Source organism: Diachasma alloeum, unplaced genomic scaffold, assembly GCF_001412515.2.
Source record: "Diachasma alloeum isolate Michigan unplaced genomic scaffold, Dall2.0 Dall_scaffold_00194, whole genome shotgun sequence".
NCBI classification, from domain to species: Eukaryota; Metazoa; Arthropoda; class Insecta; order Hymenoptera; family Braconidae; genus Diachasma; species Diachasma alloeum.
Window position 1 is genome coordinate 49888 of NW_021680359.1, and position 17419 is coordinate 67306.

General features: G+C 37.1%; 2 protein-coding genes across 2 annotated transcripts; both read left to right on the plus strand.

Annotated features, from left to right (window-relative positions):
• Positions 1 to 251: 251 nt before the first annotated feature.
• On the plus strand, positions 252 to 7026 carry LOC107048464 (L-lactate dehydrogenase). Its single transcript, XM_015271633.1, has 6 exons — positions 252 to 314; positions 385 to 534; positions 652 to 769; positions 3612 to 3950; positions 6346 to 6596; positions 6712 to 7026. The coding sequence occupies exons 1-6, from the start codon at positions 252 to 254 to the stop codon at positions 6910 to 6912; spliced, it is 1122 nt and encodes a 373-aa protein (XP_015127119.1). The 3' UTR covers positions 6913 to 7026.
• Positions 7027 to 10378: 3352 nt separating this feature from the next.
• LOC107048465 (L-lactate dehydrogenase A-like 6A) lies at positions 10379 to 16278 on the plus strand. The gene is made up of 6 exons (XM_015271634.1): positions 10379 to 10519; positions 15030 to 15147; positions 15282 to 15455; positions 15563 to 15736; positions 15804 to 16042; positions 16102 to 16278. The coding sequence occupies exons 1-6, from the start codon at positions 10379 to 10381 to the stop codon at positions 16276 to 16278; spliced, it is 1023 nt and encodes a 340-aa protein (XP_015127120.1).
• The last annotated feature ends 1141 nt before the right edge of the window (positions 16279 to 17419 follow it).

Below are 17419 nucleotides of genomic sequence, written 5' to 3' on the forward strand. Positions count from 1 at the left end.
GATAGAATGAATATATTGTAATAAGAATGAAGGGGGACGAAAATTTGATAAGTCAAGTCATTTTTTTGAAAAACGAATTAAGTAAATAAAAGACGATTGTTTTCAGAATGACTGATTGAGTTTTTAATGCGTTGGTGAGAAATTCTTTTGTACATGAAGTATATTGGTATCTGAGGGCTACTATGTATGCAACGTGATGTTTTCCATTATTTTCCGGTGCCTAGAAATTCCTTCTCCCTGAATAGGTTAGGATGGAGGAAGAGCTTGGTGTTAATACTGATGCGAAAGTTCCTGAAACGCTCGACGACTCACAGGTAAAATGTGAAAAGAATTTTTCTTTTTTTTTCAGTTTCCATTTCTCTATACGTTATATTTTAACGGTAGGTTGACAGGAGCCCGATAACGACCACAACGAAAAATGCCTTGATTACCAATCGCCTGAGCCCATGCGATACCTACCCTCATAGGCTGAAAGTATCTGTCGTGGGGACCGGGAAGGTTGGCATCGCCTGTGCGATTGCTATCCTCATGCAAGTATGTAAACTCGATGGAAAAATAAGGGAATATAGACAATATAAATGGGGAAACAGGCACGTACATACAAAAATGTGAGATAATTACCGCAATTAATCTGTCGGCAAAATCCCACAGAGAATGGCGAGCGAAGTCTGTCTGATCGACAAGAATGCGGCACGAGCGGAGGCCGAGGCCGAGGACATCCGGCATGCTGGCATCTTCCTAGGGAATCCATTGGTCAGTGGTACAGCCGGTAAGGATTCCCAAAATTTTTGCAATCAAGCACATTCACCTGTTTGTTCATTTATTCCCAATATTTTTCACCATTTCTCATCAAATATTCATGTCAATTTTTTTTGTTATTCCATGCAATCGGATTTGAGGATGCATCTTTGGCATTTTGGTCATATTTCTAGATGATAATAACTTATAAAAAATTAAATCCTTTAATATTCTTTATAATTTTGCATATTTTTCTGGTCAATGGTAAATTAATTTTTGAATCAAATGCATGATAAAAATTACTAATCGGATTTCTCACAAAAATGGATAAATTTTTCTAGCTTCTATTTATTTTTCGTGGCATGTACATTATTCTCATGAGTACTCCGAAGAATACAGAAAAAGTTCATGAACAAAAGTTGAAAAAAAATATTTAATGAAAAAAAATTTTTGACTTGAATTGCGTCAAACAGTCGTTTTTCGACTATTTCATTTTGCCCCACTTTCCGCTATAGCAATACTATTTTCTTTAAATTGTGACGAGAGATGATAATAATCCAGTACTTAGCATTGCAGAAATAAGAAAGTTGCATTCATCAATTGCAAACAAAACTATGCATTCATTCTCTATTTCTTGTTGCTTTCTTCTCCCAAAACTGTAGCGATTAGTCTCACTCAATTAAACACGTAAGGCTGTTGCTCCAAATATTTCAAAAATGGGAAATTCCCAAGGGAAACAACAAATGACACCTGACTCTATTCCACCTGCTTTTCCCTCCATTGTTCCCATTTGAAAATCAGGAATCTCCATTCTTTTCACTCTTCTTTTTTATTCTGACCATTTCGTCCTATCAACGGGTGCAGGATTGGTCGTTTTAACAGATCACGCTCATCGCGTCGGAGACCTATCTACGTGGAAAAGGCAGACAGACAGCTCAGTGGCCAGGACACGATTCCTCAGACGATGGAAGGACACGCTCACCCGGTCCATTCGTCCCCACTCATTCTTCACTAATCTCATCAACCGATCTCTCACTCGTTCTCCCTCTTTCTTTCTTTTTTCTCTTTCGTCTCTAATACCTGGAGAAAACCTCCTCAAGCGACAGCATACCTTTTATCTTCTCACCAGGATCGTCCTGGATGTCCGGATTACCAATTTTTTCTATCCACTGATCTATTTATCCTGCACTTGAGATGATGGAAACTGTCAAATGTCTGGAAGGCTATTCTCGAATAGGAATCGTTCATTTGCTCGCATAAGCCTCCCCTACGGCTAAAACAGGCATCCTCAAAAACACAAAACATAGATATTGTTATTTTACTACACATCAGTTAATAATATCAAACGAATTTCCATTATTAAATCAACTGTTAATCAATTCTTCAAAGTTTGAATTATATTCTCAATCAATAATTTTAATTTTTAATTAATGCATCCATCACTAATTGAGGTAGTCAAATTTCCGATTATTTCGTGAATCGCACTCTGAAATTTAGAATTCTTTACTTAATAACTAATCGACAACTCTGTAGCGAAGCGGTAAACTGGGTTAATTTGAAAACTGTGAATTATACAAGAAAGCTGAAAAACTGATAGTGACTGTCCTTTTGTGAATTTAATCAAACTTAGGCACGGATTTCGTTTAATATCGAGGAAGATTTTAGCATGGATAAGTTGCAACTTCGGCGGACTATTTTTTAACAATTTTTATCGACTTAGCTCTCTTGATGTTCCTCTCCAACCGAGTTGTCGACTTAAACCGCCACTCAATAAAAAAATCGATTGAGATATTATCAGGTGGATGGATTTAATCAATTTTCCTTCATTCTAAAGTCATAATAAAATTGTATAGTCAGTAAAGTGGGAAAGTTAGAAACCTAATTCTTTAATTCAAACTACTCTAATTCAAAAAGAATATTAAGAATACCCATTGAATCCATGCAAAACGAGCTAAATCGACTTAGCTCATTTTTAAATCATTGTTTTCGGGTTATGTCGACTTAGCTCCTCTGAAATGGATTTTTCCCAAAATTGCGACACAACCCGTTTCATTTCGTTCCGAAAAGGGCATTAAATATATTTTGAGGCTAAAATCGTTTATGCCGCAGATGCATCATACCTTCAAGAGTCAATTTTAGTGAAAAACTTATGTTCAAAAAAAATGCACTTAACCCGGTTACCGCTTCGCTACTGAACTCAGATTATTGATTATTCTATTAATGTCCAATTTTCAAATAAAGCCAACAAAATTGAGTAATTTACGAATAACTTCTTTTAATATTACCACCAACTAATATAACTGGTGATGCTTGGCCCAAACGAACGATCGTGACTCGAGAATAGCCTCTCTGATCCCCAGAATTTTTTTTTTTTTTAATTTAAATCGCTTGATCTTCTCTCCCAATGTCTCGTACTGTTGCTGTTTCTAATTTATGCGAGATTCACTCGGTTGATGCAAAATAAAAACCTCTAGGGTCCGACCGGCCTCACGTAACATCCCAGAATGTCTAAATTTGGAATTTTCTCAAAACTAAAGAAATTCCCTGAAGACTCATTATGGCCCCTGTTTTTCGTCATAGGAAAGAAAAATAAACATCGAACCTATCTCAATCAAAGTTCGTGACAAAAATGATGATTTCACGCTTCACAAGGTGGAGAATTCAGTAACACAAAAGGCCGAAACGATAAAAAAAAAGGTTGAGGGGAGAGTATTCTTGGAATGAGAATGTATACACACGATTTCGTCCACTGCTTCTCTCAAATACCGTTGGGACATTAGAATATCTTAATCTCCTCGTGTCTTCATTAAGTCCACCTCGTTTTGCCTCAACTCGACATTTGTTTTTATTCACTGCATTTGGATGATTTTCAGATATAACTATGGTGAAGGAATCGGCAGTGGTGATAATAGCTATTGGCGAGCCTGGTCCCCTGGAGAAGCCGAATATCCGACATAATGTGGAGATCTTCAAGAAGATTGTACCCGCTATTGCCAAGTTTGCCGGTCGCGCTGTGTTGCTGGTAGTCACTCAGCCCGTTGATGTCATGTCCTACATCACTTGGAAGCTGTCAAAATTTCCATCGAACAGGGTGCTTGGAAGTGGCACCTTGGTGGATACTGTGAGATTACAGTATTATCTGAGTCAGAGGCTTGGGCTGGCCAACACATCCATCAGCTGCATGAGTATTGGAGCACAGGGGGAGACTTCAGGTTAGGTGGCATCAGGCAAATGCGATGATAAAAAAAATTGGTTTGATCGACAAAGAAACGATTATTATGAATGTTATGCTCAGCATCCAAATGGAAGCATTGCAATTCAATTTCCTAATTTTCAGTATTATAATGACTAAATATGGCCATATTCACTAATCACTTTTTTATTGCTTTCGAATGGAATCATTGTACACCCAAAAAAAAACTACTGATTCAAGTCGACGTCGGTTTGATTCAGACCGAGTGACTCGGACTAGGCCAATCCGAATTCCGGGTCTGATATAAGTCGAAAAGTGTTTTATTTCAAGCAGAAACGGGTCCAGCCAACACCGGTTTGAATGAAACCGAAAAATCGGCTTGAATCAAACCGGAAATTCGGTCTGAATCGAACCGGAAAATCCGTTTGATGCAAACCGGAAAAATCGGTTTGAATCAAACCGAAAAATCGGCTTGAATCAAACCGAAAAATCGGTTTGAATCAAACCGAAAAATCGGTCTGAATCAAACCGAAAAATCGGTCTGAATCAAACCGAAAAATCGACCTGAATCGAACCGAAGAATCGGCTTGAATCAAACCAAAAAATCGGTCTGAATCAAACCGAAAAATCGGTCTAAATCAAACCGAAAAATCGGTCTAAATCAAACCGAAAAATCGGTCTGAACCAAACCGAAAAATCGACCTGAATCGAAACGAAGTCGGTCTGAATCAAGTCGAAAGAGCAGACCAATATTCTAGTTTGCATCTGCCCAAGTCCGACTTGATTCATGCCGTCAATTCGACATGAAACAAGTCAATTCCCGGCATGATTCAGACCGATTTTTCAGCCTGATTCAGACCGATTTTTCGATTTGATTCAAACCGATGTCGGCATAACCCGTTTCTACTTGAAATAAACCGATTTTCGACTTATATCAGACCCAGAATCCGGATTGGCGTAGTCCGAGTCAGTCGGTCTGAATCAAACCGAAAATCGGTCAGAATCAAACCAACGTCGACTTGAATCAGTACATTTTTTTAGGTGTAGTCATATTTTTCCCTCATTGAGGTTTTTCCTCGACCTCCAGCGAATATAGTACAGGGGGCAGGGGATGGAAAGAGAACGAATCATAAAAACCCGAAAAGGTATAGGAGAGAAAAAAAATACGAATTCCATGCATGGGAAATCATAAATTTTTGATTATTTAATTTTTTACGTTATTTATCATAAAAAGCGTAGGACTGGCTACCGCTCGAGGGCTTGAAACATTTGGAAAACTCTTTTTGGACTACGCCCAGGTATAGAAAATATGTAATTCTTGAGCATTAACTGCATTTCCATAACTGGAAGTTCGAAAAGTTCGAGAAGTTCACATAAAAGCTCATCACGTGCACGAAAAATCTTGGATTAATCGAAAAAATAATCATTATTAATGAAAGGACATGCTAATACGTATGAAAAACTCGTGTAGAAATCTTCTATACGGATTGCGTGTAGAATTTCTATAGGAATTTCGTATACAATACTTGGATATTTCTACACGGATATTTTTTATACAAATTATTTCTACACGATTTCTATAGGTTTGATTCTATACGACCCCCTGCCATATGTGTAGAAACATTTCGCATGGAGTTGCGACATTTCTCTACGTTTTTCTCTGGAGTGCTTAGACATCTTTCGTATGAAAACAAAAATTTATGTAAAAACTCATGTATAGAAATAATTCGTATAGAAAATATTCGTATAGAAATATCCGAATATTATATACGAAAATCCTATAGAATTTCTATACGCAATCCGTATAGAAAATTTCTATACGATTTTTTCATACGTGAACAAGCTAACACATTGTTATGTTAGTACAATATATTGTGAATGAATCCATTATTTTACTGTGGAAATGAAATTTAAGTCGAATATTACGTATGGATGATGTGCGGTGATGTAACGTTGAATAAAATGTCATGTTTTTTTCCCTATCAACATATCAATCATTCAAACTTCCTCATTCCTTCAAAGGAAAAACTATATGATTACATATCACACTTTTCCTCAGTTTCGTTATGTGTTTCGTTATGTGTCAATTTCGTTATGTGTTGTAGGACATTTTAGATAACATAGGGAGCTTTACTATGTAACATAGTATATATTGCTGTGTCCATAGTACCTATTACCATTGAGGAGCTCACTATGCCCCGTCGTAACCATGCGATGTTCCATGGCAGCCATTACCATAGCCATAGTAATACTTGCAAAACTTTTGTAATGTTTCCTATGTGCGGATTCAGAGATGGTAATCGTTACTATTTTATTTTCTCCGTGTACGAAATGAGCTAATTTTAATCTGCAATCCAATATTCATTATTTGACTTTCACAATTGAATTTCTCGCATCAACTTTAAACAATTTAGTTCCAGTTTGGTCAAGTGTTCACGTAGCTGGCATGAAGCTGCGCGATATAAATCCACGAATGGGTGAAATAAGTGATCCAGAGCGTTGGTACGAGGTAACGAATGCGATGAACGAGACAGAATCGAAGTTGAATGGTGAAAAGGGTGAGAACGGACCAAGCTCCTGGTGCCTCGGTATATGCACAGCCCAGATTGTCGATGCCATCCTGAGAAATACGAAGGTCGTAATCCCGGTTTCTACGTACATCCACGTAAGAATTTTCTCCCCTCTCGACTCTTCGGCTTGATCACGATCGATGAGTGATTCACTAGGTGCCGAAGAGGAGGTTTGATTTTAATTTTTTTTTTCTTATTTCTGTACCTTAGAGTTGCATTCATGGCACCGACAAGGACGTCTACATGTCTGTACCATGTGTTCTTGGAAGAGAAGGCGTTCATCACACTGTTAGACAGAAATTAACTGACCAGGAGAAGTCATGTGTTCAGACATGCGCCGATGCTATTCGAAATACACTGCGTGATTGTGGCATACTCCAGGAGTCACGCGATGATGATGAATCGAGTTGATTCGTTCGTCAATATTCTCGCAGGATACTCTTATGAATTCATTTATTTTAGAATTTCAGTCTGCAGTGAAGCGGTCTACAGAGAGTATGAAATTATGCAAAACATTGTATACAAATTGCCTGATGAATATCTCAGAAAATAGTGTACTGTACGAAAATATATCAGAAGATCCTTTCCGAATTCCATACAACTTTTAAGACAAAATTCTTTTGAATTTGAATTCTTCCAATTTCTTTATTTTAAAGATAAGGTAAATGATCCTACACTCGTCTAGCTAAGGTGAATACATCATTAGTCTAATATTTCTATTGAAATGAATGTAGATGAGATGTTTTAAATTATATATCAAAGAAAGTAAAAACTTCAGAATTACAATTCACTTATATGAATCATGCTAATTATGATTTTTTAATAAATAATCGTCCATAAACGTGGAAAATCGTATGTTCCTATATTCGCTCATTTGTCCCCATGCCCGTTCGACACATGATCCTATCCTCATCTCGTGATTTGAATGATATGAAAAGGTTATATCCGAACTAATTATATCGTGAGTATCCTGTTTGGGATGAAGCAACATAAAAAAATATCCCGAGGCACAAAATTATATATCAATTGGACAGTCCAACCTTTTGAATGATTTTTTGATCCATTTAGTCCGTTACCAGTTGACAGTTGGTTACAAAACGAGCATAGGGTCAATGCCATTTCCATTGTACCTACTCTTTCAGTTGCCGACATTTCTGTGTAATATTAAGATATTACTATAATTTGTGCATTTTTTTGTTTTTTTAACCATCCGAAACCTCAGTCAGGGATTTTTTAATCCCATTTCACAATTATAACGGAGATATCAACATTTTAAAATTGTGAGTTTCTTAACTCGCCGCTTAAGAATTCACTCTATCGTAGCACCATAGTTGATGTGGACCGAATTTTTCTCTCATTCTTCAATAAATCACTGTTCATTGGTGTCTATAACTTTTCTTATTAACTAAAATAATAACTCCAATCGTATTTCACTCTTGATAAACTCTTCGGACTGTCAAAATGATTAAAATGTGAAAGAGGCGAGCATATAGGTACATTTACCTTATTCGCATAAGAATCTGTACGAGAATTCTAGGCTTATTTAATTTTACTGCTTTAGTACTGAATTCCATTGCTCTTCAATTGCATTCTTCACCATTTTTATCCACTTTCTTCTTCTTATTCCCAAGAAATTGCATAATGTATACTTGACTATTCATGAAAAAGGTAAAATGAAGAAATACAATCGAAAACAATTCAATTCCAACGGAAAATAAATCAAATTAGTGAATAGTGAATGGGAAGCTAGCGGGTACCACTGGGATAAGTTGGTTAAGTCTATCGGAAATGAGAATCTTAGTATCCATACGTATGCATGGTGCAGTCCTTTACCAATGGAGAAAAGAGGAACGAGGAATAAAAGAGGAGATCGGGACACGCACCTGCGCGATAGAGCATCTGGCGATCGATCAAGCGAGGCTATAGAACCGTTTCTTATTCCCACTGGATAAAAATTGGTGAAAAAAAAAAATTAAATAGGGATGATGATGATAGTAAGAAAAAAAATTGAAATAAATTGAAACTTGGGATCGATGGCGAACTCCAGCGGAAATGAAAAATTCCGCTCGTGCCTCTCAAGTAGCCTAGTGTCCAGCTGGAGAACGGAGGACAGGTCATTATGCCTCAAGTTTTGCTGTATACCGATCACTCAATACGGTTTCATATGCTTCCTGTCTATTGTGAATGTGTTCATGCAAATACTTAAGGATGTTAAAATTTTCATACACTTGGATTCACACATTTCCGACGAAGAAAAAAATTATTACAATAACAAGATATTGATCTTTAATAAAAACGATTCTGTACTTTCAATAATGCAAATTGTCAATAGTGAATGCAAATTTACTTATAAATTCACATAATTCTTGAACAATTACAAAAAAAACGTTATTTTATTCTTTCGTATACCCTCTCGGGTTTTTACGATTTGTTCCCTTCCCACCCCCAACCCCTTGTACCGTATTCGCCAAGGGCCAAGGAAAAACTTTGACCAGGTACAGTCGTCCCTTGCGAGACTCCCGTTCGAACAATGAATCTGTGAAAATTAGAGCGTTAAGAAATCATTTCGCCCCGCCACCAGAAATCGAACTCAAGTCCTCCGCGGGCCAACCCCACGCTCTAACCACCCAGCCATCGCCGTCGGTAATTAAAAAAATAATATCTATCTAATTTTCTATACAGTCAATATCGAGCTAGAAAATTTCATGCAATCTGCAATTTTGTCAATGTCTCTGAAACTAATAGATTCAGAGAAAAATGTTAAAAGCCTGCTAGGAAGATTTCTTGTCATACTTGCTCAGAATATTTCGTGTAACAAATAGTTTGCTCTAACTCTAAACGTTGTCAAATGTCTGATCACTTGAAAAATCCACAATTTCACGTATGAAAAAATCGTATAGAAATTTTCTATACGGATTGCGTATAAAATTTCTATAGGATTTTCGTATATGATATTCGGATATTTTTATACGGATATTTTTTATACAAATTATTTCTATATGATTCTTATAGGTTTGATTCTATATGACCCACTGCCACATGTATAGAAACATTTCGTATGGAGTTGCGACATTTCTCTATTGTCTTTCTCTGGAGCGTTTAGACATCTTTCGTATGAAAACAAAAATTTACGTAAAAATTTATGTATAGAAATAATTCATATAGAAAATATCCGAATATCATATACCTATAGAATCCTATAGAATTTCTATACGCAGTCCATACAGAAAATTTCTGTGCGATTTTTTTTATACGTGCTGAGTCAAGAATATCAGAGAAACTTTTTCATACTGCTATTTTTCAATAGAAAATATCTCTCGATTTTCACAAAATGTCTCCATTTACTTTACTTTTTTTTCGGGTCCATGTTCATAAAACTTCCGTTGAAAAAACTCGGTCAAAACAGCATTGATAGCAACAAAACTTGAAAAAAAAATTCGAACAACCTGAACTTCAAAAAACTTGAAAAAAACTTAAACTTTTAACGTATCAAGAACATTGCAAAAGAAATTGAAAAAAGTCCATACGTATATATACATACGTACATACAGACACCTTCTAAAACCGCATATTCGGATTTTTTGGACCATATTTAGTTGCCCTGACACAAAAATTTTGAACACAAACACAGGTTTTACCGAAGGGTTTTATTAACCAAGGTTTAATTTGACCAAAGTTCAATTAACCAAAAGTTCACTTTCCAAGTTGAATTTAACCACGTTTTTTAAACAAAGTTTTTTGACGAAGTTTTTTAGACGTGCTTCGTCTTTTTCCGAGCATTTTTGACACACAATTGTCAATTCTTTAACCTCACTTTATAATTATTGCCGACCGTTGACCGTGCCAAAAATTCCAGTATTTGAAATATTGAATAAGAATGACAGAGAAACCAGGAAACACAGCTACTTACCTCTTAGCAAAACAAGTCAAGCAACTTCCTGACGCACATCGTGTCAAGGTCGTAATAGTAGGTACGGGAAATGTGGGAATAGCAACAGCAATATCGATATTATTCAAAGTAAGCCAATCATCCTATTCACAATTGCAATATCTATCATCATCCCATTTCATCCAATCTCTCCAACATCTCCAATCTCTGTTGATAATCATGAGAGCACCCGATGGTCAGCCCCTGGAGTAATTCAATACAATTCCCTTCCACACTAACCCAAATAACTCGATCAAATAGCATCGTAGTACGGGAAAGCCCATGGAAGAGGCTCTTAATATGATGACACGGGAGTCATGCTGCCATGGCCATTAGTAATCCGAGATCTACCTAGCCCCTTCTCGCCCTTAACCACCTTCCTCTCCTCACCCCTACTGGTTATCCCCACATACACTTTATTTACTTACAACACCTAGTCACCCTTCTCCTTTGCTTGCTCGAATAACGAAGAGAAAAATCATGGATAATAGTCATGATCCGAGTTTCGATTTACTCAGATAGAGACTGAGTTGTTTGTTGATGCGAAAATGAGAGAAAGGTAGAAGAGGAAAAAAGGGAGTCAAGCTACCGAATGTCCGAGCAAGATGGAGAGAGGGGAAAGAGGGAACTCATATTAATGAACCAAGAGGGGAAATTGGATGCTAAAAGAAAAGAAGCGTCTGAATTCAGCTTCCCTTTTGGACAGAGAAGAGAGAACTCACTATCGGATCGTAAGGCGAGTATTTACAAGTCCTCGGAGCGCACCCGCAGGACTTTCTCTCTTGTATTTTTTTTTGTTTTTTCACTCAAGACCACGACAAACAGAGGTCTTGTCTCGACTTGGGGTAACGAAATTTAATTCTCCTCCCAATGCTTCGCCTGAACTTCCAATAGTTTTCTTTGTCATCTTTGTCACTTCTGATGCAGTTGAATAAAATATTTTACGTCAGAAATTTTGCTAGTTTGAGGTCAAGAGTTAGGGAAATAATTTTAGGAACACTTTCTCCGGTTGGAGAATTGCCTCGTTATAATTTTCGCAGAATACATAAATGATTCCTCATGTGTACAAGCTCGTGTTATATATAATCCACATGTGATCGTGGACGCGCGATTCCGGTGGAGTGGAACTGGGTGGGATAATTTTTAGGCCGACTTCCGTCCGGTCCATCATTAAGAGGGTGGTAACAAATGTCGTGTACAAATGAGACCAAACGGATGCAAGGTAACCAACACGATATAGTTACGCTAACGACCCGGATCGTTACTTCGGGGTTCTTGCCTATACAGTCCGTTTAATCGGACTTTCGTGACTATTTCAAGAAGGCAATGATGATTACCAGTTATGCGTTATTAAATCATGCCGGATTCCTCACAGGAATTTTCTAACTGTTTGAGACAAGTTATAATTTTTAACGAAGTCTGATAATGGACTAAATTCTGCCTTGTTCGGGGAAAGGTAACATATATTTTGCCGCCAATATCACTGATAGAAACATTTTTCTACAGGTATCTTGGAATAGAAGATATTTACTACTACAATATTTATTCCTTATCCACTATTTATCGAGATTTTCCCAAATCAATTTACATCAGACATTTGTCACGCTCTCCTCACGATAGAAAAAAAATGAAGATGAGAAAAAGGTTAAATTTTCCGTCACAAAATTCACATGTAGTATATATGCAATGAGTCATAATAACCAAACTCGTTATGGTAAAAATGAAATTTAAGTGGAAAAATTAAGAATATGGGAAAAAATGTCGTCCCACTGTCGAATGAAGAATTGAATTCGGTCCAGAGTGGCCCAAAACAATGACCAATTGCACTCCCTGCTGTCCCACCGTACGTCTCAGTCTAACAGACCGCATCAACAACATAATTGCCAAGTATGAGAATTGTCCATCAGCCTGTACAACCGGACGCCCCACAAAAGCCTACTGTATTCCACCACCATGCCCGCAGTCTCAATTCTGTTCGCCTCGTCCATTTTCGGCTCACGCCTCCAGTTGCTGCCGTGCACCAGCAATTTATCCATCGAGCTCCTTATCACTCGGTGACATAACATGCAAGCAACATTTCAAACCATTTAATGTGCCATTAGCAGTGCCAGGACCTAATTTACAACGGTACTTGTCCACCAAGACTATTTGTCCCTCTCTGAGAGGTCGTTTGATGCTATATGAGAGGCGCCCAGTCCCACAGTGTCCACCATTGTTCCCCAACTGTCCCTTCAAGAAGATCCTATCTTTTTGTCAGTGTAAACAACCAAGATTCCCAAGAAACCCATGTCCAACACCTCGAAGATGCTGTGAAACTCCAGTGACAATATATGAGCCGCCATTTTCGTCACCTAGCCTCGAACGAGAATTTACGAGTAGATTCTCAAGAATACCTCTCTTCTGCTGCGATGATTAGACGGATTACTGATGACAAGAGCCGGTGAATCACAAACCGATTTTAAGATTACCTATTAGCATTCGCTGTTAAAAATTGTTCACTGAAATTTCCGGTAAGGGTCTTGGAAATTTCTAACAAGTAACACGTCCACTGAAATTTCAAGGAATTTTGTCATTGAAAATTCATAATTTCGTGACAAAATCCGTGGGTATTGGAAATTTTAGTTTAATTACTCCCGAAAAATTGATGAAAAATCAGGAAAATTCAGAGAAACGTCTCCTTGCATTCTAGATTCCTCTGAATTTTCAAGAAACTCCTTCAAAAATTCTTAAAATTCCACGAATTTTAAAGGAATTCCCTGAAAATTCAAGGGAATTTGGCAGTGAATATTCATTTTCACTTGAAAATTTATGTAAATTATTTCTTCCTACTGCTAAAGAATTTGGACTTTACTTAAACTTTCAGAGAAACTTGGAATTCCAGAGACTTTTTCTCTTTAAATCGAATTCAAGGTCTTTTTCTGGAAAATCCTATTAATTTTTTTAACAGTGTTGCATCTGACCGAGATTTGAAAGTGGGGAACTCACTCATGTGAATCAAGGAACTTATCCACTGCGCCAGTCACAGGGGCTTGGAAGAAGAACTTACAAGTAGATTCGTCAAGATCCCTCGCAGCTAATATTGATTGGACTTATTACACGTGAATGCATGTTCCCCTTGAGAAAAAAAGGGGCGCTGAAACCTTCCTTCGATGCTTATGAGCATAAAAATTAAAAAAATTCTGCTCAAGAAGTAAAAAACGCAGAACTCACATGCTTCATGCATATATGTACATATGTGGAGCTAAGATGCACGACGCGTTACAAGAACCGCTACCGAATCCTTGCATGCTCGCTTGAAATTCTGTAATGAATGGCCGACAGTTCGTGCCGTTGAAAACACACGTAACGATCGGCAGTGGGTACCATCGGTACCACAGCAGGAGTGCCACAGCAGGAGAAACTGAGGAGGATAGAAAATACGTTAAAAGTGGACCAGGAAAAATACGAATGGCAAGAGCATGGTCCAGAGGGGCACAGGACGTGTAATTACTCAGGAATGAATTATTGCATGGTGGAACCAGGTTGTTTGATGTGGTACTGAAGCTACATTCACGCATTTATATTTATGCAGACTTTTTTTAAATCTTATTTATCAATACAAAAAAGGAAAATGAGATTTTTGACGAATCACTAATGCCCATATTTGAGTTTTTGTTGCATTCGGAGATTGTTTTCCAAATTTCTCCGAAGGAAATAGATTTGGGGATAATCATCTATATATTCATTCTGGAATTCGATAGCCTACAAGAAATATCCTCTGGCCTACAAATTGCTCCTTTTAATTTATAAATTCAAGTAGCTCTACACGTACGATAAATTTAAAGATTATTAAAAACTGCAAAGAATTTCCAAAAAACTTGATTAAATTTGAAATCCGATTTTTTGCTCAATTTAATTAACGTTTTGGTTTTTCAAAGAAAGAATAGTGAAAAATCAAAATTTAACCCACCGTCTCATGTGACAATCAACATTTCCATTGTAATTAACGAGTAAAATCTGTTTTTTCCACTAGATCCACTAGTCCACTTTTAAAAAATCCAGTGTAACGATTTTTGAAACTTCTATTCCGCTTATCAAGTAATGTAATATGATCTCTATGTATATTTTTTATGTACTGTAATCTTTTCTTTACAGTAATTGTAAAAAAAGAGAAAATATATGTACACATTATATAATATATACTATATATGGTATATAATTCATGCTATATATATATAGAATAGTATATATATAATAAATAATACATCACCAAAAATAAAAAGGAACGCAAAATGCAAAAGAGAGACGAAGAAGAGGATGAGAAGAGTATAATGATTCCGAATAAATTATTCAACAATTAACTTCTCATTGTGAAAAACTTTGTTGAAACCATCAATTTTTCCTGCATTACTATTCAGATAAAAGTTAATGAAAGTGAGAAGCGGTAAGGTTTTACTATTCTGGAACCCACGGAAAACAATACCTGCGCGAAGCGCGCTTTTTTCTAGTTTAGTTGGAAAGTTGGAAAACTGAAAATATCTGAAACCATCTATCTAAAATTCTTTGATACAGGTTGACGGAAAAGCTGATCCTCACATGTCCTGTTTTTTCGATTTTTCAGCGTCTGGCCTCAGAGTTAGTGTTGATAGATACCAATGAGGAACTGGCAAGGGCAGAGGCTGAAGATATCAGTCACGCGGGTGCTTTCCTCGGTAATCCAAAGATCGTTGGGACGAAAAGTGAGTGCGAGAGAGAGGGCACACGTGAGAGTCTCAGCGCAAGTTGAAAGGTCAAACTTGCGAGAGTTCTTGCCCGAGAAGAAGGTATCGTGGTAGAAAGATTAAGCCATAAGCAGTAATGTTAACCTGTCCAGATTACCTTGCGGCCAGTGATGCGGCTGTCTGCGTCATCACCGCAGGTGGCAGACAGCATGATCATCAACAACCCAGTGAAATACTTGGTAGTAATCTCGATATATTCAAGAGTGTTATTCCGAACGTTTGCAAGTTTGCTCCCAATAGTATTTTAATCATCGTGACGAGTCCAGGTGAAATTTTTTTTCATGTTTTATGAGAGTATACATCAAAGAGGCGGAGATGATGGAAGAGACTATTGAAAGGACTCTTTTGCAATATCACTTTTATGTTATTTCAGTCGATATCCTTTCATATGTAGCCTTGAGACTCTCTGGATTCCCGCCCAATCGTGTGATAGGCCTTGGGACCTTTTTAGATAGCTGTAGATTCCAGTACTTTATCGGTGAGAAATTGGGCATTTCACCAAGTTGTGTGCAGGCTTTTGTGATCGGTGAAAACAGTCCAGTATCTGGTAATTAATATTTTCTAGAACTCCAGGGAAGTAGAGTGAATCACGTTAATTATGCATAACTTCACAGTGCCCGTGTGGTCTGCGGTCTCGGTGATGGGAATGCAGCTAAAGGACATAAACCGAGAGATTGGTGGGAGAATGGACCCTGAGGGATGGAGCGAAGTGCATAATAAAGTTGTTGCTAGTAATGAAGAGCTGATGATGAGGAAGTGTAACAAATGGGCAGCGGGAGTTTGTGTCGCTGAGATAGTTGACGCTGTTGTCAGGAACACATGTGTTTCCATGACAGTATCTACATTTATCATGGTACTTTATCAACTTATTGAATAAACCTCCTGAAGTGATATGATGTTTGTTTTGCTTAGGGATGTAAGCATGGATTTGAGAAGGATATTTTCATGTCTCTCCCCTGCATAATCGGCAGAAATGGAGTTCAATCATATATCCGTCATCTATATACGCAAGAAGAACAAGAATTGACAACTAAATCCTGTAAATCTATTTATGAAGCTCAAAAATCGATTCTAGGAGCATTGGAATAGGTTTTTTTTTTATTTTCTAATCGAAACTATAATTTATTGTTGAATACATTCGAGAGTGTTCCTGATGGGACCTGAAAATAGTACTACCGATGTCAATAAAGTTAAAATGATGTCCATGAATTCTTTTTACTGAATAATTAATTAATGACTCAATCTGAGGTTCAATAAAAATCAATAAATGATGAGATATGCTAAGTATTTATGTGAGTTACGCATTTCGGATCAAAACCAGGAGAATCATCCTGTGTTTAATTCAATAATATTCTACAATAATTCAGTAGCGATGCGGTAAATCGGGTTAAGTCGATTTTTTTCGAAAATGAGTTTTTCACTGAAATCGACTCTTGAGAGCATGCTGCATCTGCCGCATAGACGAGTTTAGCCTCAAAATATATTTAATGCCTTTTTCGGAACGAAATAAAACGGGTTAAGTCGCAAGTTTGGGAAAAATCCGGTAAATGTTAAGAAAGAGGGCCTCAACCATCGGATCAGTGAAACCATAACCATCGGATCTTTCTGAAAACTTAACCATCGGAGCGATGATGGGGCCCTCTTTCTTAACATTTACCCTATCCACCTGATAATTTCTCAATCGATTTTTTTATTGAGTGGCGGTCCAAGTTGACATAACTTGGTTGGAGGGGAAAATTAAGAGAGCTAAGTCGACTTAACTCTTCGAGTGTGGAAAACAATCCGAGCTAAGTCGATAAAAATTGTTAAAAAATGGTCTGCAGAGTTTGCAACTTATCATGCTAAAATCTCCCTCGATATTGAACGAAATCCGTGCCTGAGTTCAATTCACAAAAGGACAGTCACTATCAGTTTTTCAGCTCTCCTGTAAAATTCACATTTTTCGACTTGACCCGGTTTACCGCTTCGCTACTGAATTCGACTATTGCAGCATTTTATGAAGCCTACTTGAATTGATGGCATTGCTCTTTGAAAATAAAGACGGTTACATTCCACTGAATTGTAATAAATACATCAAGTGATTCGAACACTGGAGGATTCATTTCACCCAGACATTTTTTTCTTACCTGGACAAATTTTTAATTAAACAATCAAGTTTTTTTTCTAAAACCTCCCAGTACCAATATAATTCCATTATTATCATAGACGTAATGTTGGTGCAGAATAATAT

Coding starts and splice junctions, on each gene's coding strand:
- LOC107048464 (XM_015271633.1), top strand. CDS start 252: ATGGAGGAAGAGCTTGGTGTTAATACTGATGCGAAAGTTCCTGAAACG. Junction 315..384: donor AAACGCTCGACGACTCACAG/GTAAAATGTGAA, acceptor TTTTAACGGTAG/GTTGACAGGAGCCCGATAAC. Junction 6,597..6,711: donor CGGTTTCTACGTACATCCAC/GTAAGAATTTTC, acceptor TCTGTACCTTAG/AGTTGCATTCATGGCACCGA.
- LOC107048465 (XM_015271634.1), top strand. CDS start 10,379: ATGACAGAGAAACCAGGAAACACAGCTACTTACCTCTTAGCAAAACAA. Junction 15,148..15,281: donor AAAGATCGTTGGGACGAAAA/GTGAGTGCGAGA, acceptor TAACCTGTCCAG/ATTACCTTGCGGCCAGTGAT. Junction 15,737..15,803: donor TGAAAACAGTCCAGTATCTG/GTAATTAATATT, acceptor ATAACTTCACAG/TGCCCGTGTGGTCTGCGGTC.